This window comes from Lonchura striata, chromosome 7 (assembly GCF_050655825.1).
Source record: "Lonchura striata isolate lonStrDom1 chromosome 7, ASM5065582v1, whole genome shotgun sequence".
NCBI classification, from domain to species: domain Eukaryota; kingdom Metazoa; phylum Chordata; class Aves; order Passeriformes; family Estrildidae; genus Lonchura; species Lonchura striata.
Window position 1 is genome coordinate 34934479 of NC_140709.1, and position 26359 is coordinate 34960837.

General features: G+C 42.1%; 1 protein-coding gene across 14 annotated transcripts in view; it reads right to left on the reverse strand.

The window, feature by feature from the left end:
• Positions 1-635: 635 nt before the first annotated feature.
• Positions 636-26359, reverse strand: part of IKZF2 (IKAROS family zinc finger 2) — a 118133-nt gene continuing 92409 nt past the window's right edge. For all 14 annotated transcript variants that reach the window (XM_021537215.4, XM_085585482.1, XM_085585481.1 and 11 more), the window contains 3 exons: positions 23181-23318; positions 15555-15698; positions 636-10653 (listed from right to left, as the gene is read on the reverse strand). In XM_021537215.4, the coding sequence (XP_021392890.1) occupies positions 9929-10653; positions 15555-15698; positions 23181-23318 (1007 nt within the window). In that variant the 3' untranslated portion in view covers positions 636-9928. The remainder of the gene's footprint in view (positions 10654-15554; positions 15699-23180; positions 23319-26359) is intronic.

Genomic DNA, 26359 nt, shown 5'->3' on the forward strand with positions numbered 1-26359 from the left:
TGGTTAATCTTTAACCAAGAATTTACAAGAGATTTGTAAAACAAACAACAAACAATTTATGAAGCTTCATGAGATCTTCCTTTTAGTCGGAAGAGTTTGTACTGCGATGCTACCAGGTCGATAGCTGCATTAGGAAAGGAAGGACAAGCTGGGCAATGTGAAATGCCCAACAAATCCCTACTGGGAACACCATCTCTGGATATGACAGAGCAAATTCAGCCAAAATCCCATGCTGAGGGAAGGGTTCAAAGGAAATGTGTGTGCAGTCCAAGAGTTTCCAGAAAAATCTTAGGCCACTAATTGATTTCAAAAACATGACAGAGCCATTGGCAGGTGACCGGTGCCACCATTTGACACAGTAGGACCCCCGTGGACACGTCTCTTATGGATGCTGAAGCCAATAGAAGGCATTTCTTTAGCTCCAATGAATATTAAAAGCAGATCTGTGCTCAACTCCCCTCTCTCATAACCCATGCTCAGAACCCCAACCCATAATACAGCCAGTCTCTCTAGGTAATTAACAGGATTAGTGAGCAGGTAGAAATACGATTCCTGGGAGGGGCCAAACCACCACGTGTTTCCTGCTGCAAGAAAGAAAAGTGTACACACACACCAATGTGTCCAGAAAGCTTGAATGGAAAACCCTTTCATGTCAGAAGTTTATTTTTATTGGTAAAATATTAAATAATATACAGAATTAAAAACTGCACTTACACTTCTGAGAAGAAATAATTCTTGGACAAATTATATGCTTGTTCCTGAGATTCCCTACATTTATTCCAGTAGCTGTGCACTCAAGACAGTACAAACCTTTATAATATAATCCTTTTCACAAAGTATTACAAAGTTTCTGCAGCTTCTTTTATTTATACACGCACACACACACGGACTCCCACTCTCACATGGCTGTACAACACTCACACAGGTACAGAGCACACACATACAGATGTGCAACCATATGTATGCATGTATGCTAAGAAGAAAATAAAAATAACAACAAGTCCCATAGTTCAGTCTATAGCGGCAAAACTTTTTTAGCAGGGGAATACAGGTTTACATTAGGGTTGCTCACATGCACCACTGTCAAAGGGATTGTTTCTGAACTCCTTTTATAAGAGCACCTTCCAATGAACACATAAAAAAGTGGGACAATTCCCAGTGCCTTCACTGGCTTTTCGAGTAAACTCTGATGTAAATTTTTTATGCATTTTTCTTAAATTTAAAAGATTCCTCATTTTGAGCTCAGAAGATCTATCACAGAACTAAAAATTCTCACACCTGGGAGGAAAACTGGGGTCATTTCCCAGGTCAGTCGGGCGGCTGTGGCCAGGAGAAGAGCAGTGAGGTGGGCAGAGCGCAGCCCCAGAGCGGCCGGGGCGATGCCCGGCGAGCGGGCGCTGCTGAGCCCCGCTCCCCGGCCGGGCCACCCATGGGAGGCTCCCAAAATCTGGCCCAGGGGGTGAGACCAGCGGGCACCGCCACAGTCGCCCACCGAACGCGTTGTTCTTCTTCAGCTCGGACACCGGGGCTGGGCAACGATTTTGGCAATCAATCAGAAGGGGAGAGTCTCCTCGCCTTTGTTATTATTAAAAAGAAATCTCTTAAATACAAATTTAAAAGACAAAAGTGGCTACTGTGCATGCGCAGTAACTGCCTTTCCAAGAAATCTCAATGGGATTTTATTCCTTTTTTTTATGACGTACCTAAATACATATTTACACAACAGCGGCTTCAGTCTACTGGGGGGCGGGAGGGAAGGCATTAAAAATACACTATATATAAATACGTATGGTATGTAAAACAAGTTCCATCTAAACTTATATAAGACAAGGACAACTCTAAAGAAGCTTTTCTGGTCTCTCAGGTAGATAAAGGACATGAGTCCTGTAATTCTTACGCAGGCAAATCTCTCCCTAGAGTAAATGGCAGTTTTGCCCTAGCTAAGAGATTAGGCCTAATCCAAAATCCATCGTCAAAGTCAACAGGAGTCTCCACTGAGTGGGTTTTGGATCAGACCAAAAGATCTTTTTTATTTTTTTGTCATTTTAAATAAACACCAATATTAAGTGCTTTTCTTAAAAAAGCTGCAATTAGAAAAGAAGAGGAAGGAAGAGTCAAGAACAGCTATGTCCTTAATTCTGGATGTGGATGTGTTTCAATGCCAACGGTAAGCAGGGGGTAAATTACGGGCTTTCGCCTTAATTTACAGTTTCTCATCTTTTGTCAGTCGCAATCAGTTTACTTGAACCTTTACATGCATTTAGGGCAGAGCACTTTGTTTCACTGATTTGTGTGGACTGAGGAAGGAACACAGAAACCACTGTATATTAATAAGATGTCAGGGTAAGTATTGCACTTGAACAGAAAAATAACCCAAATGTTGGTGATTTTTGCTTTTAGAATTAATACAAACAAATCATCCATGTCTGCAATGATCACGTTTAGAAAGCAGGATCCAAGAATGAAGCATAAGAAGCAAATTTGGGGTTGGTAACCCCCACCCTGGAATATAACAGTAGTAAAATTTTTTTTTAAAGCATTTTCTTCCAAGAGGAAAAAAAAAATTATATGACCTTTTTTTTTAACTTTACAATTTTAAATCTTTCTAAACATTTGCATTAAAAGTTTCCAGTTTCTCATAAAAAGATATATATTTTAGGAAAAAAAAACCAAAACAAAACAGAAAATAAAACCAACTAAAAAGGAAGGCAAATATACAGTATTATAATTACATCACTGTAGAGTCATCTCGAAGGTACCCTAGATCTTTAAAGTATTACAAAGAGTACGTACCTTATTTTTTTTCTCAAATCAACTTTTTTTTCTTTTTTCTGTTTTTAATAAAAAACTACACTTGAGTACAAAAATATGTAAACAGACTGTACAGCCAATGAACAAAAAAAAAACCCCAAAAACCACCCCCCCAAACCCCTAGACAGCCCAAAGCTACAGGAGATAAGAGCAGGCCCAGACTTAAAGCTCTGAGAAGGAAAAGGGGGACAGAGAAAAGCACAGAAAGCCAGAGGAGACTGCTACATGGTGAGGAATTGAATGTGTTCAAGCTCTGAGGACACTTGACAATTCGTCAAATAATTGATCACAGTTTCAGAATCTGAATGACTACAAAAACAGCCAAAAAAAGTCCTTCCCTTGTTACAGTGTGTTCAGGAACGAACATCCATTTCCAGTAAGCAATGTCAAATCCCAGTAAGTGCATAGTAGGGACTCAGTGACCTCCACCCCTGCAAAGAAGCTTTTCTTACTCGATGTCATTTGAGGTAAAACTAAATGGGCCAATTTACTGCAAACTGGCCCCGTTGTGCCCGTAAGGAGCCGTGCTCCCCCCATCCTTTAGCCAGCCGGGTGACAGAGACAGAGGCTGTGGGTGCCCAGGTACCGCCGAGGGCCAGGGATTAAGGCTGCTACACGGAATAAGGGAACGCCTTCAGTGCCGCCAGCCAGGCCTGCCCAGAGCTGCTGCGCTGCACCCTGATCCCACAGGTGATGGGAGTCATCAGACACATGGTCAGCTGCAAGGCTCCTGTGCATGTCCACATCCAGCCAAAGGGATGGCACGAGGCTGATGGTGCTCAAATGTTTTCCTGGGCTGCAGTGCAGTCGCCTAAACCAGCGCCTGCTATGGAAAGGAAGCGCTGGCCCCGGCTCTGGGCCAGGCTGCTCCCTTTCTCCCAACAGGGTCCACATGGTACAAGCCTCTCTCAAGACATGATCTGATTAGCTTCACTGTCATTCACTCTGTTGAAATACTTCACGTACTGCTAGTTAAAATATCACAGTTTTTTTGTGGTTTTTTTCAACGGTAAAAAAATATTAGTTTTACTACAACTATGCAGGTTTCTGTTGAAATGGTTGTTTCTGTCCACTGAGTAATTAGGCCCCAAGATGAAAAGGAGAAGTTTGTAAAGAAGGAGATAGCATGGGAAGTTATCTTCCAAGATGAGGACCCAAGTGTGCACACTGATAAATACCTTTCCAAAGGCTGGAAGCAAACAGGAACCAGGAATCTGCATGATCAACTGTGAAGGTAGGTGAATTAAACAGACACTGGTTTTACTGTTTTCTTGGCCTGTTAAGCATGCAGCATGGCAAAGCCTGAGCCCAGCCCTCCTCCTGACTGTCCTCTGCACATTTCAGAGCTGGGTACGAGAAAGACACAACCCACCTTTTAAGGTGCTGTTGTAGGAGGTCAAATTAGAAACTAAATTGGAAACCAGTGATGTTCTCCTTTGCTTTTATCTCAGAACACATCAATTGGATATACGGGAATCTACTCACAATGAAGGAAATGCTAGCTCTTTTCCACCTAATTGCTCCCCTCACCACCCCTCTTTGGCTGCTCTGGCCTGGGCCCAGCAGAGCATTGCCAAGGGGGTGGCTCTGGGCTGGGCACAGGGTCTGCCCAAAGCCTGCTGGCCCAGCCACCTCGCCCACGGTGACACTCCTGCCTTGGCTGTGCTGGCACACTCAGCTCTGCAGCCCTGCAGGGAGAACAACTGCACCTGAAACCAGGTCACCAACCCGCTGGGAAAGTCCCAGAACCGGCACTGTGCTCGTCACCACGGTGCTCCACCTCGTGAGCCCCCTGAATGCCTCCTCCTGATGAGCTTTTCTCATCTCTATGCCAATTCCTGCGGTGGCAGCAGCGGGACAGGCAAACTTGCAAACCACTTCCAAAGGACTCACCACATTTGTTTTCCCAGGCTGAAGCAAGAAGCAAGTGCTTTAAAGTCTGCTCCCAGACCTACGTGGGAACTCTAAAGCAGAGCAAAGTCCACTTCCAAAGGTGCTTCACTTAAAGCGCTGAGAGGGAGGAAACAGGAGACGCTTCCCTGGCTCTCCGCAGGGCACGGATCAGCTGGGGGCTGCCACGGCAAGCCTTGGCATTGTGCTGGGGATGCTGTGCTCCCTGGGACTAGCTACAGACCAGCTCTGGCTGGATAGCTGGAATGTGCTTTGCTGGGGTAATTTTCAGCCCTTCCCACTCCTAAAAGCTGTGTGACTCCAAGAAATCTCACAGCAAAGTACTGAATGGGGTCCTCTCTCTGGGTCAAGCTGCCAAGGAGGGTGCAGAGCAAGAGAAGGGATGTTTCCTTTGGGTTGGTTTTTGTTGTGCATTCTGAAAGGGTCTGGTAGGATATCACAAACGACATCAGGATCTCCCAAAATGCATTTGGAAAAGGCACATATACAATAAAGCATATCTCTAACTACACAATACCATATATATATATATAAATGTACTTTCTCAAGCTCTCCAGCTGCCCCCGCAGGCCATCCACTTTTGTTTTTAAATGCTATTAAGCCAAGCTAAGATGTGAATTACTAGCAGAAAAGCCAATTTCATCACCCTTTTCCTAAAATCCCACACTGACTTCAGGTGACTCTGGCAGCCTCCCTCATCCCCTCTCATTACATTAAAAAGCACAGCAAGAGTTAAGGAAAGGAATTTATCCAGTGAAGGAGCTGCATTACTGTAGCTCCTGCCCTTGGCTGAAATAAGCACCTTTGCTGCAGTTGTCTCCAAAGGTTCTCTCTGGAGGAAGGAGTGTCTGTTGTCTGGCTTCTTTCAAATCAGAACAAGCTAGCCCAGGGCCTGGGCAACACTAATAATGCCCCATGAAAGCACAGTTTTGAAGGGTTGGGTTTCATTACTGACCTCCTGCCTGACAGCACAAATTTAGGGAAGCCCTTGTAAACAGAAAGAAATTTGCAAACTCTGACAATTGAGAATTTCTTCACCTTGCAGTAAACATACTTTAGGTCCACGTGGCTACTTTGTGAGCTGTGTCCTAACACTGTAGAAACCAGTACCACTAAAAATCAAGCCCATTAACCCATTTCAAATCTTCCTCTCTGCTACAGACCACTACAGGTTAATGCCTAGACACCTTTCACATCACATCATAGATGAAAGCACTTTTTAAAGAGAATAAAATTATTTTAATCCCATAAATTACTGAGTAAAGAGCAGGCTTTACTGAAAAATGCAATATATTTTGATGTGCACTCCTAATAGATTACAAAGAGAGGTGGCTGTAAAATTAATCAGTCATAACTACAGATATATAGATAATGCCCTTTGCTCCAAGGATATGGATCACACCAAGAGCAGAATAAGCAGTCACACTTCTTTTTAAATTAATAGGATTGTAATCCTCTAAACTGAGTCAGAATATTGCCATTTTTGATGTGAAAGAAGCAAAAGGGTTTACTGGCAGAGAAGTGCACAGGTTTTTTTTTTTAATGAAAATGGGGAATGCTCACAGGAAGCCAACTCTAAATTTGCAAATGCATGTTTCTAACCGGAAACCTGATTCCAAGAATTTCAAAAGAGTCCAATAAAAATCAGCCAGATTTGATTTCCAGCACCAAATACTCAGAACAAACGGATTTAGAGGCCAAGGATTAACTACTGAAATTCCTAGTACACTATGAATGACTAATGAACTTGATGAAATACAAGAGCTTTTCTTAGAAATCCAATTCTTGCAGAGAGCAAGCAAGAAAAAACACCCAAAGAAATCTCTGCTGCCCCATTTTGCTCACTTTTCTGAAGGAACAAACTGCATTACATAAAGCTCTCTAATAATTTTCAGTAGGAAGTGAATTTAAAAGTATGTGATAATTCAAAATTTTGTTCAAAATTTTAACTAGAATTTAATCTTTCTTCTTTTCCTAACTCTAGGATAAAAGTCTTCTGTGAATGTTTAGAAAAGGACATTGATAATAAAAAAATCAATGTGACCCCTCAAGTTTCTTCCTCTCCAAAAAATGTAGTTTCTCTAAGGTAACTCCCCAGTGCCTCCCCAGTTCCCTCTGCCTGTGACACCAGGACATACAGACCTCAGCTGCTACCATTAGATCAAGAAGCTGGATTTAACTGAAGCCAGGTCCAAAATCAGTGGGCGTCCCCATGTGATCCTTTATTCTCCCACAGAATACACCTTACCGGAGGCATCAGTGAGTCATCAGTGAACCCAAGTGCACACTAACGAACTGCAGATGTAATTGCAGCCAACTGATCTGTGGATACACAAGAGATTCTCTACCTTTCCCGTATTCCGGTGCTTTCCCAAACAAAGGCAGAAATTTTAAACACTTTTTCCCTAGTGCTAGCTATTCCAAGAAACCACAGCCCAATGGTCTTTCACTGACCACAGAGGGGAGAACGGAGTGTTTCCCCCGGAGACTGAAGGGATTTGCCGGCAACCTTTCTCTATAGCTTGGGCATGTGTTTTTCTGGAGGCCCAGGAAAGCCCAGCAACTCTCAAGGCACAAGAACCTTTCCCTTTCCACCTTGTTCTTAAAGGACCTTTCCTGCCTCAGCAAATCACCACCACCTTTTTCTTTTCTTAATTTCCAGGCACATCCTGACACAAAGCACGGCCGCCCGCCTCCCTTGCTGCAGAGAATCAGCCACACAGAATAAAAGCGATGCCCTCCAGCATCGCCCTGCTTTTCTCCTGCACAAACTCTTGACTGCACCAGGCACAAGACAATGAGAATGGTCCAGAGGATGGCACCGGTTCGTTTGCCCCAGTTTCTTCTACATTAGGGTGAAGAAAGAAGGAGGGGGAAGAACCCAAGGACATTAAGAACAATGTTGGGAATAGATCTTTAAATCTGTCTCTCCAAAGCCTTCATATTCCCAGCCTTGATAGGGCTCACATTACACAAGATGACATTTCTCTCCATATTGTATTATAATTAATAGGCTACTGCAAGACTTTACCAGCTCCTACTTAATAGCATTGCAGTGCTGGGAAGCAGTCATCAGGTAATCTGGCCATGATCTACTGTATTCTTTCTAAACACAGGTTCTAGCTGCCAAGAATGTCACCATAAAAAGATTTCAATCAATAGCTTTCAGCTCCTACTTTCAAATGCTCCAGGTCTAGGAAGAGAAGAAGAAGAAAAAAAATCCAGTACCCTCAAAACGAACAGCAAACTGGCATATGCATCAAGTGCACAGATTGGAGGGAGCAGATGGGAATTCATTATGGCCTGATCTTGCTCTCTCTTTTATACTTTAGTAACTTTATCCTTTGGAAAAGGTCTCCCCAAGCGCATGGAGACCGTGTGTGTGGAGGGGGTTAAACCCATCCAGATCTTTCCATTCTCAAGCTGTGCTCTTGTTGCCAAACAACAACATTTCAATTGTGATTGGTACAAACAGTTGGGTTTCAATTGCAATCTGTCCTGTAGGTTTAAGCCCAGTTTTTACTGATGGAACTTGCTGGGTGGTTGCTGGCTTTGTTATTTACTGAGAGAGAAAGAAAGGAAAAAAAACGTATCAGTGGACTTGCTTTCTTGTCCAGTCTGTAGGTCAAGGACTCTCTCCAGAGTGTATTTCTCCATTTGCATTCCCTACAGGGAAATTATTAAATTAGGAATAAAAACGAAATCTTTAAGTCCAATCAATACACAGCACCTACATCTCCACTTATCTCTTTCTGAAGAAGTAGGGATGGTTGTATGTGACCTGTTGATTTACCAGGCTTCTGTGCTCCCCAGGAGCCAAGGCTATCCAGCAAAACCTGCTAATACTTTCACCCCTAAATTAAGCAGAATTGATGACATACAAACAAAAGGAAGTCAGTGGTTCAGCAGATTACCAAGTAAGGAGTCAACAAGAGAAAAAACAGTCAAGATTCAGATCTTGATGTAGCTGAAGTAGTTGGGGCAGTTCCATTTAATCCAATGGAGCCAAGAGGATTAATGCTGGCCAAGGATCTGGCTCCTAACGCCTTCCCAGCTGCAAGTCTTAGTTTAGGCTGCTGCCAAGAGGTTAACACTGTGATAGTAGAATGAGAAAGTATTTACATAATTATGTATCTATATATACCTATATTTAAAGAACAATTTGCTACTAGTACTTTCGTCATTTTTAAATCCATAATTTTAACCCAAAAGTATTTCTGAAGAGCAGCAGAACCTCTTGAGTAAACTACAGACTCTCATCCACTCCTAGGCCACTTACTGTCCTAGAAGCAAGTTTAAATGTTATTTCTAAATGTTCTTTCTTAAAACTTAGGGTGCAACTAAAGAAATAAGGCTCCCAAGAGTCTCTAAGAAGCCAGTGAGACAACACATAGGCATGGAGTAACAGAATATAAACAATTCTAAAAAAAGGTGCTTCATAAGTTAAGAAAAATAAAAACACAAAGCCTCAAACTTACCACAGAAGGCCCTCAGACTTATGAAACTAAACTGCTGTAATGTGGTACAGTGTTAAGACATACATTTCTTTTTTTTTTTCATTTATTTACATTCTAGAGGGGCAATACACACTGAACCCAGGAAAACAGCTCACCCTTGAAAGTAGTTTTGAGAGGAATATTGACTTTGATTCATGCTCCTAACTCCCTACGAGTTTTGCTTTAAAAATAATTGTTCATTCTGCAGCACAAAGTTCCCCCCCCTTTCCTCCAGCCACCAAAAGCTCACACCATATGTTCACATTAGAAAAAGGCTCTCCTCTGAAATGTTTCTACCTATTCCTCTGAAATTCCAAATGAGTGGCATCTTGTTGGGACTTGAAAGCACCTGGTATGGTTGAGCGACATCCCAAAAGAGGACATGGTGTACAACTGACTGAGACGGACACGGACTGCCTTCCAATTCCCACAGAGAGCAAGGCGGGTCACTCCCCAAAAACTGATTGCCACAACAAAACCCTCTTTTATCCATTCCCTTCCTTCTTTCCATTCTTAAGCTGGGCAGAGCAAATGAGGTTGGGTCCACAAAAAATAAGGTTAATAATAATAATTAAACAACGGCAACAACAACAACAGCAACAACAACAAAATAGGCGTCTCAATGTCCGAAGAAAAGTGGGATTGTAAGTGCAGTATTTCTTCATGTGCAGTTCTTCTACTTCATACGAGTCCCCTTTGGATGAGAAGGCCTAGCGGAATGTGTGCTCCCCCCGGACTATGTGCGACGAGAACTCATAGCGGTCCTGGCTCCGGTAGCCACAGATGTTGCACTCCAGCGGGTCCCGGTAGCCATGGCAGCCCATGTGGATGGTGTACATGACATGGTCCAGGAAGAGGACGCGACAGTGCTCGCACTTGAAAGCCCTGATCTGCTCCCCTTCTCCGTTGATCACCTTGTACATATCCTTTAAAGAGCCCTTAGAAGCTTTTGTGACATCCAAAGGCTTGGCCTCTTCCTTCACATAAGCCGGGTTTGGCTTGATCTTGGGGGTTAAGGCAGCGTTTCCTGGGTAGGACTGGCGGTCGTCGTGGCTGCTGTCTGAGTCAGTAGAATCCAGGCAGCTATTGCTGGGGGAGCCCTCTCTATCCTGGATTCGACTCTTTGGTCTGATGAGGGAGATGGGGCCATCCATGTTGTTCTCGTGGCTGTCGGCCGTTTCCCTGCTGATGGGCCTCTCTATCCTGCTGGGATGATAGACCTGAGCGTAAGCTGAGCTGATGACCGGAGCCACCTCTGCAATTGTGCTCGGTGTGTGCTGCATCAGGGGGTGAAGTGCCTCAGCTCCAAGGTAGGTGATTGCATTGGTGATGGCTTGGTCCATCATGTGAGACTGCATCAGCTCAGCCTCCTTGTCATAGCTTAGGTTCATATCAAAGGGGATATCTGGATAGCCAAATCTCATGAACTTTTCACCTAAGAGATAGAAGCAAAACCATAAGCAAAATCAACATAATCACTGCAATGTTTCACTGCAAAAGGGGTGGGGAGGGACAGAAACCCCCTGACTTGGGTGAAATTATTCTAGAGTCTAAAGTTAACATCCTTCTAATTTATTACTGACCTCCTATAAAGTTCCTGTCCTGTAGTGGGTAAAACAGTAACCTCACCGAGAGCTTTCTTCTTTTTTTTTTTTTAATTTATTACAGGTGAAACATGTGGCTGCAGAAACTTCCAGAGCAATTCCAAATCTTCAACTGAGCCTGACTGTGCCCACACTTCAAGTTAGGAAGTACATGTTAACTGGATTGAAATATTGAGGCCACTGAAGTTCTGACAGAGTATACCATTAGACATACTCTCCCCAAAATTCAAGGGACCATTTCACAAGTGGCCCACAGCCTGAGGTGCCTCACACCTACCTTACAACATGGCTGAACAGTGAGAAACCCAAACAACAGGTAGGAGGGCTTGTTATGGTGGCACCTTTAGAGCCACAATATGTAAATCCTTTTAACCAGCAGAAGAAACCCCCAAACATTGAATGAGAGCATGTGGCCAAGAATGAAGCCATTTACAGGAGCAGTGGAGGCTGATCTTTGCAGTTTTCCTCCCTCAAAAAAAAAAAAAAAAAATTCTATCCTTTTTGGACTAAGAAAAAAAAAAAGACATACACACCACTCCCTTCCCAGTGTCTAATTAGGTAAGAAAACAAATTAGAGTAATGCACCTTTCATTGACACAGCATAAATTTATACCTAATGATGCTGAAGCTGGCTGGTTCATCACTGTGAATCCTAACTCACATCCTTGTAACCTTTTAACATCAATTCCATGACAGATGTGCAAAACCAGAACCACATGCTGGTACATTATGGCAGTCACAAGGCACTATATTACACATCACAGCTCTCCTTGGAGGTGAACAAATTGACCACTGCTTACACCAGGGCTCAGCTCAGCAGCACTGCATTTTCAGTGGTGGCTTTGGAGAGTCAGGCGAGGCAAAGCTCATAGAATAACTTCTTTTTAAACAGGAAAGGTTATATGTGTATGATACAAGATGCACATGCTCCTATGTGTTCACACATGCAATTATGTGGTTGTTGACAGCTAATGTTTAAAGCTGATTTTATGAAGTCTGATAAATAATATTGGTTGGTTTTCATTGTCTTTGTTACTTCACTTCCTTGGTACATAAAACCAGACTTTTTTTCCAGTAGTTAATATATTCAAGAAGTCACTACTTACAAGTAGTTTGGCTACTCAAGAATTAAATTACTCAAGAAGCTTTTTCTATCACCTTTTGCCAAAATTGCTTGGAACACAATGTGTATAAACCACTATAAGAAACAGAACTGTAATCCCAAATCTCTTCCAAATTGCATTAGTACATTTCAACACAGCTATCACTCAGCATTTTATTTTTGACTATAATAATTCATTCCACTTAGCGTGACTTATTCTAAAGCGATGCATAGAGAGCAACCATGATGTCCTTAGAGATGATGATGCATCACTTCTGCTGGGTAACTTAGCCCTGATTATTAAGGTAATTACACGTAAGTCTAAAGTGAAGCACATGAATATTCCTCCTCTGTTGAGCAATACTGTTCACATGGCTGGACACCATACCATGCTTGTGTACCTCTGATGTGTACTCAACGATGGTCCTGGTAATCTGACACGACTGCTGGATGATTCTTGCCATCAAACATCCTCCTTTCAGTGTTGTGCTGTGGTCTGGCTGCCTGTGATGGCTGTGCTGCCACAGACAGGATGGACAGCTCTGCAACTGGACGTGGCTCCAGCCTCCTGTGAAACAGAGCAGCTCCTTCCCAAGTAGGGCCAAAGGAGGACTGGAGAACAGCTCTAGGAGGCAAGTGTGTCTTGTGCCTACTGGTACCTGTCACCTGCTCTGGCCTCCTGTGTCATTCTTGTGTTTGGATAAAGAAGTGGATCTGGTGAGGGCCTGATCCAGCTGCCAAACACACTGTCAGTCCTTTGTAGGCTTTACAGATGAAGAAATATTACCCATCCTCTATGGGCTACTTGGATAAATGATGCAAACCTTATTTTGATTCCTTTCATCATCCATGTTTAGTTACTCCAGCACAGACAGCAAAGAAAGCTGTAAATTGCCAGTGACCTGAATTATTTATTCCTTTAATTATGAACCAGTTCCAAAGATGTCAGAGTCAGAGAAATGGAGTGTGACATAAAAAAGCAAAATAAATTATAACATGGGAAGGAGAGGGCGTAAAACGCAGAGCTCAGAAGTAACCAATAAACAGTCCAATAGACCAGTACAATGTGGTTTCCAAATTAAATTCCTTTTCAGCCAATTCTATACTTAAAATCAGCTAATTAGACCAATCATCCTCAATTTTCATTTAAACTATGCTCAAAGTCTATTTATCCTTGCCCTACATTAGTGAAGTAGAAGAAAAAACTTCCTCCCCTCTGGCCATATGACATTCAAATAAACCCCAAAACAGGTATTTGAAGCTAGATCAAAGCGCACAGACACAGCTGTCCTGTGATACCTGTAGTTCATCTCATCGAGTATCTAAAGCAGCTGCAATGCGGGACGCTTGGGAGAGAGCTCCAAGAAACCTTGGAGGAAGCTGTTCCAGCATTTCCCCCTGGGGAAGTTTCTCCCTGACCCCCATTAACCAGAAGCTGAGTGTAATTTGGCAGCCGGCTGATCTTCATCTGTTCTGAGACGCTGTGTATTTTTAATTCTTACTCTAACAACCATGGTCTTATCGTAAGCCACATAAATGTCTCCTTTTGCATCCTGCCACTTCTTAACCTCGGTGACATTCTGAGAGGAAGCTCCAAATTCCAACTGAAAATATGTGAATCTGCTCCACATGACCTCCCTGAAGATGACTGCTTTTAATTTAACTGGTGTCTGCCTCTCTCTCATTGAACAAGAAGCAAAATGAAGTACTCGCACTGCTGCACATCACAAATTGTACTCTCTGCCTCCACTGTTTCAACTGGTTTGGTAAGACTAGTACCTCAAGTGCAGATATATAAACAAGTTGCTCATTCAGAAATGAATTTATTCTATTTGCTGTATGCTGCTTCCTTTCCTCCTGAAAAGTCAGCCATAGGAGAGACTGTGGTCCATAACCACAGTCCCTTGGAGATTGCTGATCAGAAAGAGCAGTAAGGCACTGATAGATGTAGCATGCAAAGATTTTAGCTTATGCTTACATGACCTTCTCATAAACACCATTAAGTTGTTTTGGACAGGTGCCATACTTGCAGTATGCACAGGAAAATTTCCTGCAAGCAACAAAACCATTACACATTCTTCCTGATAGAGCTGAACAATATTTAATTGGGGAGAAAAGGGGAAGAAAAGTGAGGTCATGGTGGAGGGGAGAAAAAAAAAAGAAAGGCAGCCAAGTGAAGACTGCTGTTATTCAATCTAAACACTGGAATGCCACTAAAGATCAGAAAATTAAGATATGGTAAAAGTGAAAGGGGGTACGTTTTTTCCTACATATGGACAGTGATATGTTACACCTATAGAAAAACCCCGATTTATCTAAAAAAAAAGTAGTATAACCTGCTGAAGAGAATAATAATGTAGCATAGCATCTCTTGGGCAAAGACTTCCAATCAGTAAATTTATCTCTGAACACAAGAATAATATATGGTCAACAGAGGAAATACTGATGTCCCAGAGTTCCCCATGTGGGATGGATCATTGCTGGCCTAACCTTGGCTCAGCACTGATATTTGGGAATGGTCAGCTGACTGAGAGCAGCCAGGTCAGTGTGTCAGTCCCCCCAGGTGAGCTGCTGCACACTGCTGGTCCCCTGCTATTCCAAGGCATGCAGCTTACTTACAGCCACCTTCAGGGGTGATTTAACAAATCCATCTGAATCTCCATTTAGCTGAGGGGCAACATTTTTTCTAAATGGCTGTGCTAATTACTTACAGTCCTGTGATGCTCTCTGTAAGGGTCCTTAGTGTAGGCAGAATGAGACACCCTTAAGTTCTGTGTGACTGCCCTTCAGGGACCCAGCATGGAAAGGAAAATACCTATTACGTGACTTCAGAGTCTGACACTTACCCCAAAAAAATCTGTTTCAGCTTCCCTCCTAAGAAGTTTTGCATTGTTTCAGTAGCAGTAAAAAGAAGCTTTAAGTTACAGCTCAAACCAAGTAAAATACCCCATACTGTCACCTGTTACAAGCTGAGTGATTTTAATATGTCAAGACACAAAGCAAAATATGAATTATTGACCTAGGATTCTAACTCTAGTAACTAAAAGCCACCCAATGCTGTTTCATATTCATGGATTAATAAGTTTACTGTGTGTACAGAGTGCTGTACTCGGAGCAAGAACTTCTTCTTCCAACACAAGGGATGTGATTTACTTCCTCATTCCAGTGTTATCAGACCAGTTGTTGCCAAGTGCCAGGAATTTAATACAAATTAGAAGTCTTGAGATACTTGTTGTTTATTTTTTTAACACATATGGAGACAGATAATTATATGACAGTCTTAGTTTGTTTTTGTTTTTCTGGAGCAAGGAGAGGAAAGATGACAAGTCTAAATCTCAAAAGGGCTAGAGAGAAGTTTAAAAAAAACCACAAACAAAACAGCATTAAGTAAAAAGCTAAAGGTTTTCTGAGGCATTTTCATTATAGCGGATTTCACTTTTGAATTCTCTGGACTGGTAAAATGAATTCAATAATTATCATGATTTCTTGCCGTGATTCAACCACCTCCATTGCTGTATCAGAACCAAGTTGTGAGAGTGCTACTTTTCCCCTTGTTCTTCTGGCTATTACAAATAGCACATAACCTACACCCATGCACAAAAAAGAATAAAAGGCTCATTTCCAGCTTACCCACAAACTTCTGTGGGGTGGAGCTTTTACGCTTTCCCATGTTGCTCGTCAGCTTCTCTATAACAGCAGGTCTCTCAAAAGGCACCACAGAAATATTGTTGTCCATCACAGGCTCTTGTTCCTTACAATCTTCCAGAGGAGGTACTACAGAAAACCAAAAAAATGGCATCAGACAGGTCTGGTCTACACTTCACAGACAACACAAATAATTTGAGCCCTGCTGATTGTGCAACACAACATAAAGCAAGGTATGAGAACACTTTGGGCATCAAGACAGCAGTCACCTGTAAGCAGAGCCACATCCACAAAACATCCTTCCCTGGGACATCTTATTTAGCAGAAACCCAAATTTTAGCATTTATAAAAGGAGTTGTTTTATTCTGGACACTCAAGATCAACAGTGAGGAGAGGAAAACTTTAGAAAACTCACTCTGTAGGTGACATTTTGTATTAATTACTCTTCAAAATGGTCACCTGTCACCAATGTAGATCTTTAGTAATCATTCTTTGTGTATTCCCTTCACACACACAACATAATTACTCTTAGTATTATCTTTTAACACATGGCATTGATGAGCAGTTTGCTGGGCCTGGCTGTGTGTTCCCTAAGACAAAGGTTCTCGAAGGATCAGTTTGCTGAAGCATATTTCCTCTCTTCTTACTGTAATAAGATTGTAAAATCAACACACACTGTACTGGAATCACAAGATTAACATCACATGGAAATTCCCTTCAGAATCAGACCCAGAAACTACCCATTTTTTGATTAATATTTTATCCCCTCAGATCCAACAGTCTGCAAACAGAGGTTTTCTGCATCTTACTTCACATCAGGGAGCAGGGATCAGCAGGGAGCATTCCTGTGCTAACTACATCAGGGAGGGGGAATGCTCATATACTATATTTGAGACAAAACCAAAACATCAGTAACTTCTGTCCTTACTCATTTCACTCCTCTCATTTGTTGGTTTAGGGAATAAGGTGATAAAACTAAAATGTAGGAATTCCACAGACTTCTAACCAGGGTAGTGAGCCACTTGCACAGGGTTTTATGCCACTTGCTGATATAGCCATTCTTAAACACCTACAACGTACTTTGGTTTTGTTGAGCATCCTCTTCTAATCAGCGGTACCAGACTGTGGATCAGGCCTGGAGAGTCCCAGTCATTTGTAACATCTATCAAGTGTGTAGCTCTGCTCTGCTGTTATGAGTTTAATACCAGGCCTAATTGTCCCTGCATTCATCCTCAGAAGGTAGCAAGAAAAACCTGAGAGGGATCAGCCACTAGGCCATGTGCTAATGGGATGGCTGGGGTATAAAGAATGGATGAAATGGATGACAGAAAAACAGAAACTGGGGTGCTGGGGCACAGAGTTCCTACAGGTTGTAAACTGTGAGGAACCCATTGCATTCGGAGTCTTAGATCAGGCTCCCAGCAAAGTGCTGGATATTGCAGGGGTGGCAGAGAATGCCTGGCACCTTCGTGTTCTGCCAGCCCTCCTCCGGTCTCTCACCATGGCAGCCTTTTGTGTCACAGACACCTTCTCCCAGACAGTGCCATAAATGAACACCACCAGCCCACCTTCCTCCCGTGGAACTGCACTACCTCCAGGATCCTGGCATGGAATAATCACCCCCCTGTTCCTAAACACAGCTGTTTGCTAGCACATAATACACCAAAAATGGGGGGATAAAAGCCTTGTCTCTGCCTTCTTTCTAGTAGGGAAGAGCAAATACCAGGCAATTACAAAACAGAATATCTGCTCAGGTGAACTTCCCAATTCAGACATCATCATAATAAGAAAACATGGCAATTTATTCATTTGATTCCATTTGAGCCTCTGCTGCTATGGAAAGCTTGAGTACTTTGAAGCTTAGAATCTACCATATGCTGTAAAATGATTTACTCTGCTGCTTTTTTATTTGTACAGGATGCTCCCCCTGAGAAACACAATGGTTTCTCATTTACAAGGCAGTCCTGCTGGCATCACTGAAAGGGAGGGGAAAAAAGCGTAAATATGAAATGAATCTAATGTTGCAACAAAATGGGATGCAGTGTTCAAGTGACCTAATTAATGCCCAGTGCAGACTGGGAGGCTTGGAATACTTCAATAGCTAAGGGTAAAGTTTTAAGGTTAATTAAATACTGTACTTGGTCAGGAGCTATCTGCACTACTCAAGTATTTACCAAGGAGATTTGGGCACAAATAAAAAATGCTGTCTGCTGATTTTCACTGGGAACTGGCATCTGACTGTCTTTTTTGGCTTCCCAAGGCTCAGTGGATGCATGCACACAGGGTGTGAATCCTGGGATGTGACTGCCATGGGCTATGTCCACCTGGGTGCAATTTCAAGGATTTCCAGCCCTTGGTGCACAGGACACACAAGGCTGGTGGTGTGGTACTAAGAAGGTGCTCAATCCCTCCTAGGAACACCTGTGCAAAGCATCCTGAAACAGTTCAAAGCTCCTCATTACTTTTAAAGCCATGTGAATAAGCCCCAAATGTAGTGACATTTGTATGGTCTCATAACAATTAGGTAATAATTAAATAATTCTGCTGCTGGGCATATGTGTGTAAAATTTCCTACACATAATTTGAAACCTTTCTTCCATGAAAAATGAATAGTGCTAAAAAAGACATCTGCTCTTCTCTAAGTCAGACAAAAATCCTGCTTGGACTCATTTTAAAACTAAAATCATCAACAATAAAAGCATTTTCTTTTCCATCCTTCATGCTGAAGGTACTTTTCCACACCCCAGAACCCAAGTCTATAATCCAGGGCATTTGTCTTTTGCAACAGAATCACTGAATCACACCAATATTTGTGTTATGATGGAAATATGTTACCAGAGTGTGTTTTGTTATACAGAATTGTCTACTTTCTGAAATAATTTAAACAGTACACAAAACTGGACCAAACAGATGAGATGTCACATTTCAGAAACCCAAAAAGCTAAATATCACATTGACAATTCCAGGTACATTCGTTCTCATTACAATTTAAAAAACACACAAAAAAAGGACACATAGCCCAGCCTGTATTTTTTTTTTTTTAAGGAAAAACAAAATAAGAAAGAGGGAAACCAAACTGATCACACAAAACTACCAGTTCTCAACAACCAGCTGCTCTGTAGTACAAGCTCGTGTACACATTTACTCAGCAATAAATGCAATTCCTTTTTTGTTGTAGTACATCCTACTTCATTACCTTGAACAGCTGACAAGATATAACTAGCTCACATACAGCAACTCATTTTATGCTGAGCATTTACAGTCTCAGCTCAGGAAGACTTTTTTATTCTAAAAAATCAAACTTCCAGCCCAGGAAAAGCCCACGCTTGAGTATGTTTCTGTTCAGGGATGTTCTTCATCACCTGTCAGGGTGTGCTCCTGGATTGCCCATGGAAGAGTTCACTGCCTCTGACACTGTCAATACTTAAATTTTAGTTAATACAAAGTATTGTTTCTGAGCTAAACTCTCAATTCATAAACTTGGATAATCTTCAGAACGGTCTTTCTTTTCCTGAAGACATTGTTTTTTCAATTAGAGTGAATATCTTTAACTTTTTACTTCTTAATTTGTAAGAAACAACATTGAACTATTAAAAGAATTTATGCTGTACCAGTGAGAAAAGAATAGGGGAAAAAAGAGAAGCAAAAACCTACCCAGTGTGTGTTTTGCTGATAAATATTTTGTGTGCAGACACCAGACACTAGGCTTAGTCTCAGCTGGTATAAATTAGTATTACTCCATCAACCTCAATTTCCTTTCTAAGGCTCACAATATTGCTATTTAAAAGAAGTGTGTGTGTGCAGAGAAATGACAGGAAATATTCCCATGGACCCTGGTGGGAAGTGTCCTGTGGGACCAGCATTTTAACGATGTTTTAAGCGACTATGTAAGAGGGAAAGACACAAGGCCATTGTGTGTTTTATGTGGAGCTGGCCTTTGAGCCTCACACAGCCTAGGGCTAGGCTTCTTTCTCCTTCTCCTGAAAAGAGTACCCTTCTCCATTCCTGGAAGAATCTCTCTGGACTTTTGGCTTTGTGGCAGTGAAGGAGAAGACATAACTAGGTGCAAATCACAACTAGCCTTCAACATTTCTCCCTGTTCTTTCCTGCAAAGGGCGTGTTCTGTCCATTTTGCACCCCCAGCACACTGTGAGCTAGGAGACTGGAGACTAATTTCTCCTTCCAGAGCCAGCACTGCTTAGCTGAAAAAATTCAACAACAAAATCATGGGATCTGTCTTGCAGCATCTGTCCTGCTGAGCAGGGAACAGGAACACAAGGAGGGGTAGCTCAACAAGCAACTGGCACCCTGCAAGAGGATGGAGCAAGACCCAGAGATTTGTATATTCCTACCCATCCCCAAAAACAAGCCCTCCTTCCTCCTCTCTTGTTTCCCCCTGTGGCTTCAGTCAGGTGATCCAGCCATCTGCAAGACAGAGATAATTGAAAGCACCAAAGTAGATGTCTGTAGCATGACTGTAAACTGATGGGCTTGAGCACAATGCTTGAAAAAAATCCAAACCCTCTAGGGGCTGCTTCCAGTTTTCTGGAACAATTAGTCTCTGCAGCAATAATTTGGATCAATGCTTAGTGTTGGCCAATGCTGGTGTTGTTAAGAGCAAGAGGAGCAGGATGCTGGTAGGGATCAGAAAATCCCCACGTCTGTTCTGTGTGCAGTGGTGAAGTTGTGAGCAGGATAGACACCAAAACGAAGTCCAGTGCTTCAAAATGCCCAGCAAAAACAAAACACCAAGTATTTGGAAAGAGAGTTAGGAAAGCTCACCCCAGTGGGATGCAAAATAAAAGTCTCCAAAACATACTCTTAGTCATCCTCAGGAATATAATTTCCATGTGTGACATGGGAGACAAGGAAATGAACACAGTTTTTTCAGGGTTAGTAAAAGGCCTAGCATTATGCTGAGTAACCATTTTTGTACTCTTCCCTGGTGTGTTTTCAGTGCCAGGAAAAAGGACTTTGCTGCAGACCTCCAGAGGTTGGTGCTCCTGACCCTCAGGCTGAGCTTCACTGGTGTGAGTGGTGCTGGGATGGGAGCTGAGATTTATGTCTGGTCCCAGCTGAATCTGGAGCTCCCTGTCACTGCCTGTCCTCACTTCCCTCACTAAAGAACTAAATGAAGACAGTGAATCAAACATCCCCTTAAACATTCACCAGGGGAGGCACAGACATATTTGCCCGGAGGAGAAAGAGGCACTAGTTGAATTCAAAGTGCTGCTTTAAGCTAATTTTGTTGAGAAAAGTGAAGTGGTTGTGTGAACACTTCTATTTTAAGCCCAAGCAAAGTCAGTCAGGCTGTAAATAAAAGAACTGTCCACATGGGATTTGCACTGGTTTAACTTCAGGTGGTAGAAAAATCAATGCAAGGTCAATCACTGCTGCTTCTTTGGGCAGACAAGGTTAAGGAGTTACCCTGTCATGGCATTAGGCAGCTTAGAAAAAGCTTTAGATTTCCTCAGAAATTTCAATTAATTTAATTTATTATTTTAATAAATAACTGTCTAATAAAGCCAGACATTGAGCGGCATTTGGGAAGCTCCTCCACAACAGGATCTCAAACATCCTGGCTGTCAGAGCTATGGGCAGGCTCTTCTTATTCCCTAAAGAAAGGCTGACTGAAGCATCCCTCCCTGCTTAACAAGAGAGGCACAAGGAGTGGGTATCTTGTTGGGAATCAATTCAGAGATTCAATTTCTACCTAAGCCTCCCACTCCTTGACCAAGCCCACAACAGGTACCTCCCAAAGAGCAAAGCCCTCAAATCTGCCTTTTCACTGAAAAAAGTCACCTCAGGCACATTATCACTTGTGTCAATATCTTTGAAACATCCATGACATTTTAAATGTTGACTTTAGTCTCCAGGGTGTCTACAAGAGAGCAATTACTTAATAGAGCTGTATGAATATTTTGGCAATGTGTACTAAAACTGTCTAATGTGCCTTTATAGGCTTAAATTGGTCATGGGAAAGTACTATTTAAAATTTTCTGGAGATTTCTGTCACCAAAATATAGCCTATAGTAGCAATGCTGAATAGATTTTATTTCAGCTTGCATTTTCAGGGTTTTAAAAATGGTTTTACAGAAATTATTCCCAGATGAATGTCTCCACTCAGTCATGATAAGCAAAATTGAAAAAAAAAATTGGAAGTGTTCTTTTGCCTTTTCATTTACCCACAAACTTTCTTTGGTATTGGTAGGTATATGGTAATTTTAAATCAAAATGGAAAACATTCCAGTTTTATATTTTCTGAATAGTAAAAAAAATTGAAGTCTTCAACTATCAAACATCTAAAGACAACTTTGAAAAGTTAAAAGAAGTTCCATTTTAGAAGAGCTTGTGAGACTCTAACTTTGAATAAAATTATAACTGTTTTTGGAGAGCTACCATTTAGCATTTAGTGCTACAGATAAGCCTTCAACCCTGCAGTCTGAGACATTATGCTCATTATCCATACTAATAACTCCAGAAATTTCTGAAAACAAATTCACAGAGTTTGACATTTCTTGCTTTCAACAATCTCTTTGGCAATCTTCAGCCCTTATGTATATTAACACATGCAGTGTTAGTTAACATATTAATACTAGCAAATGTAAATGCATACAAACATTTTTTTTTTTTTGTTATAATTACTTTCTACAACACTATTGAATTCCATACTGCTCTAGAGATTTTTACATCCATCCCTCCCTTTTTCGGAGGAATAAGATAGTATTACAGAGTGTAGAAATAATGACTTCTGAATACCTCTGCTATCCTTATTTTTTCTAATTATTACTCACTATCAGAAAGGAAGGGGAAGAGAATCACACATTTTATACATGGCTTCGATCCCAACATGAAAAAGGCATGGAGCTTTTGGAGTGAGTCCAGAGGAAGCCTTGGAGATACTCCAAGGGCTGGAGCTCCTCTGCTCTGGAGCCAGACTGGGAGAGCTGGGGGTGCTCACCTGGAGAAAAGAAGGCTCCAGGGAGACCTTTAGAGCCCTTCCAGTGCCTAAAGGAGCTCCAGAAGGGCTGGAGAGGAACTTGGGAGAAGGGATGGAGGGACAGGACAAAGGACAATGGCTTCCCACTGCCAGAGGGCAGGGACAGATGGGATGTTGGGAAGGAATTGTTCCCTGTGAGGGTGGTGATGCCCTGGCACAGGTCTCCCAGAGAAGCTGTGGCTGCCCCATTCCTGGGAGTGTCCAAGGCCAGATTGGATGGGGCTTGGAGCAACCTGGGATAGTGGAAGGTGTCCCTGCTGAAGGCAGGGGGTGGAACTGGAGAGTCTTTAAGGACCCTTCCAACCCAAACCATTCTAAGATTCTATGACATGACCTTTTGGGTAATTCCGTATAGGTGACTTGGCTTTATTTTCATGTCTGCATATGTACACATACTAAAAAGTGAAATAATGAGTTATGCACAAATAGGGCTGTTAAACTGGACAGAGTGAGGACTTCAGCCCATCTTTTCTCCTCCTGTCCCTCTGAGTGTAAACAACCTCTAAGATGGAAGCGATGCGAAGACGAGAGGAAGGAGGAAAAGGAGATGGAAAGAAAGCTGTGTGAGACACTCCAAGTCCAAGGGAGCTCTGGAGGCAGTTTGCACCCACCATGGTGACTCATGACCTGCCCGGCAGCCTCCAGACTGACATTCTGCAGATAGTTGTGGCAGCGTTCCTTGTGCTCCTCCAGAGAACTGCGCTGCTTGTAGCTCCGGCCACAGTAGTTGCACTTGTGAGGCTTCCCCACTGCGGAAAGAATGAGAGCATCGGGTCAGATCCATGGCAGCCCGTTTCTGCAATCACCAAAGCTTACACCTCTGCCACAAACAACTCTTGCGGTGGAAAGACACCTAAGAAAGGTTACTGGTTACTCGAGCCCCAGGTCTTCCTCCCAGGCCCATTTTCCCACCGCACACGCCTCCTCCCACCCGCTGGCTGCTTTGCCCCATCCGTTTTTCACACTGACGCTCTATCAGCAGAAGGAAAAGGAGGCGGCCTTGGTGGCAAAGCAAATAAACAGATGCTGAGAGGGGGAAAATACCAACCAGCTGAATCACACCCCAGCACCAAGTCTCGTGGGAAAGAAACTTCTGAGGCCTTTGGCCCATGGCACAGCTGCTGTCACAAAAATGAGCTGCCCCAGTGGCCTAATTCTTCTCCCAACTGTGGAGAAACCTATTACGTGGCTCAGAGTTCTTTCATTGAGATTACTTTGCCAAAATTACTCAGGGAAGGTTGGAAAATAAATTGAAAGTAACTTTGGTAACAGCACTGCTGTGTGCCAGAACTGAACATCCACCAGTAATTCAGAGAGCAGATAATATAAAAAATATATAGTATAAATATATATACATAAAAATACAAAAGGCTATGTACAGTGAAAAGCAAGCCAGATGAATGCAAGACATAACTCGAGTTTTTAATCTTTCTCATTTTGCTCAGCAGCATTAAACACAAACGGCAAATGCTTCTTAATACACGCAAAACCTGGCACCAAATTCTCATAAATTATATCCGTTTCATAGTATGTCATTAAGAAACCACAAGAATGGCCTAGCCCAAGGCCAGAAAGCTAGCCAGAAGGTATTTTGCCAAGTGGTGCTAATAAAGGCTTTTAATATAATTTAAACTTGTAGAACATGAACATTTATCCTCTAATAACTAAAGAGCTATTAAGTCAGTGCTGCAAGTCTAGTAAAACACCATCAGCTGCAAACTTCAGAGCTGGTTGAAGGAAGGGGAAGGTCAAACTTCTTCCAGAGTTTGAAAATCTTAAGTAAGATTTTTAGTTTCTGGCCAAAGCAATTGAGAACATCCTCTGTTGGGTAATCTACATGTTTCTATTGGGTTTGTCCCAATATTGAAAGCTTTTCACAGTCATTTACTAAATGAAATCTGAGCTGTACTAATTGAAGCCAAACTGCATTGTCACTGTTGGGATGGGGAAACGCAGGGAAGCTGTGGGGGGACAGGCACAGCCAAAATGAGCTGGGCAGAGGGCTCAAACATGAAAAAAGGAATTTGATGAAAAGAACATGCTTGCAGAAAGTTTTGAGTTTTCCCAAAAAGTTTGTATGCACATTTTAGTGGCACAACCAAGTTTTCCACCAAGGGAAAAAAAAACCCTGCTGTTAGTAATTATCCAAACTGTGAATTTCTTTGTTTTGAGGTAAGGTTTATCCTCAAGAAAGTGTGCCTTAGACCAAAGAGTGGTTGTGGCCTTCCTTTTAGTTTGCTCGCTTGCTTACACTGCTGCCATAACTGATGCTGGTAATGGAATTCTCAGTGGAGGCCCAGTGTGAGACTCATTATCATTCCCAGAATAATTGCCCTTGATGTGAACGATCTGGATCAAGACCCAGCTCTTAAACATAAACCAGCCAGCTCATTCTGGAGGCACCTTTAGGAAAACACACCAGAGGTTCCCCAGGATGGAGAGGCTTCTATAATCACCATTACAATGCTTCATTTTGCATCTAGATGGCATCAATGTCTGTCAGTCTGACACCTTCATTAGAAGCTAATGTGGTGTACAATAAAAAAATCCAGTGCAATGGAAGGAATTATGTTAACTGAGCTGAAGCAGGGCTGAATTAGCCCACCCAGTTTGGCTATTCTAAGCTATCAAGCAACTTAGATAAATTGTAAGACACAAGGAAAAAGGGTGATTGCTTATAGCTATTTTAGGCAGCTACAATAAATTACATTATTATCATTTAAGAGAGAAATATTCTGCTACAAGCTCGTATCATAAAAAATTAATAATTAACAGTCAAAAAAGAGGTTTTACTAGACCTCTTCAAATGGGTGCTCCCTGCATTGCAACCATTTCAGTAACTATTCACATACAAAATGGCAGAGCTTTTCCAACGATATCTGTGATGGTCAGCTACCAAAATTCCATAAAATTTGAAGGTTAATAGACAGGATAAAATTTAATGATAAAGACATGATTTCTACAATATGGGATTTGAGGAACATAATTCCTCAAGGAAAGAAATTGGCCCAGTACACACATTCCCTTCTGTGGGGGGAAAATAAGAGAATAAACAACATGTGGCAAGTGTTGGTCATGTTGCTTAATACACAGCTGTGAAGAATGACATTTGTGAGCACCAGTTGAGTAGCATCAAGCACAACTCCCTTGGGTTAATTTCTCAACTGTGCTCCCCTTGGCTCTAGAGATGCAATCACATCATAGCCCCGAAGGTGTAAAATATTACATTATAAAATCACACAGGGATTTACACTATAAAATTACAGAGTGACTGGGACTTGCGTTAAAGAGCAATTGATCAGGTCAGACCACAACGGAATCAGTTCTGACAGCAGGAGTTTGTGTCACCAGCAATTCTCACAGCCCGTTTGGTAAGAGGTTCAGTGAGCTGAGGCAGCAATTACAGTCAACATTTTAGAAATTGTATCATTGTGACAAATGTCAAGCCACTGAAACAGCTGCAAATATCCCCTTGTATTCTCAAAGAAGTTAATGACAACAAAAAAAAAAAAGGAAGTGAATGTTGCCAGTGGGTGTATATTTCTATGTATTTCATATTACCTGATAGAAAGCTGCAAAAAGCCTTTTAGAGAATTCAATTTCAGTGATAATCTCAACAGCATACTTTGTTCCACAAAACAACCTGACAAGAAACCACATGACTGAAGAAAAGTATTTCAGCCTTTGTCCACTATTTGAGTGTAGGTAAACAGCGATATTCAAAATTTGCCCCAAAACACGTAGCTCAAACTACTGGGCATAAGCAGGATCTGACTAAAGGGCATTGACT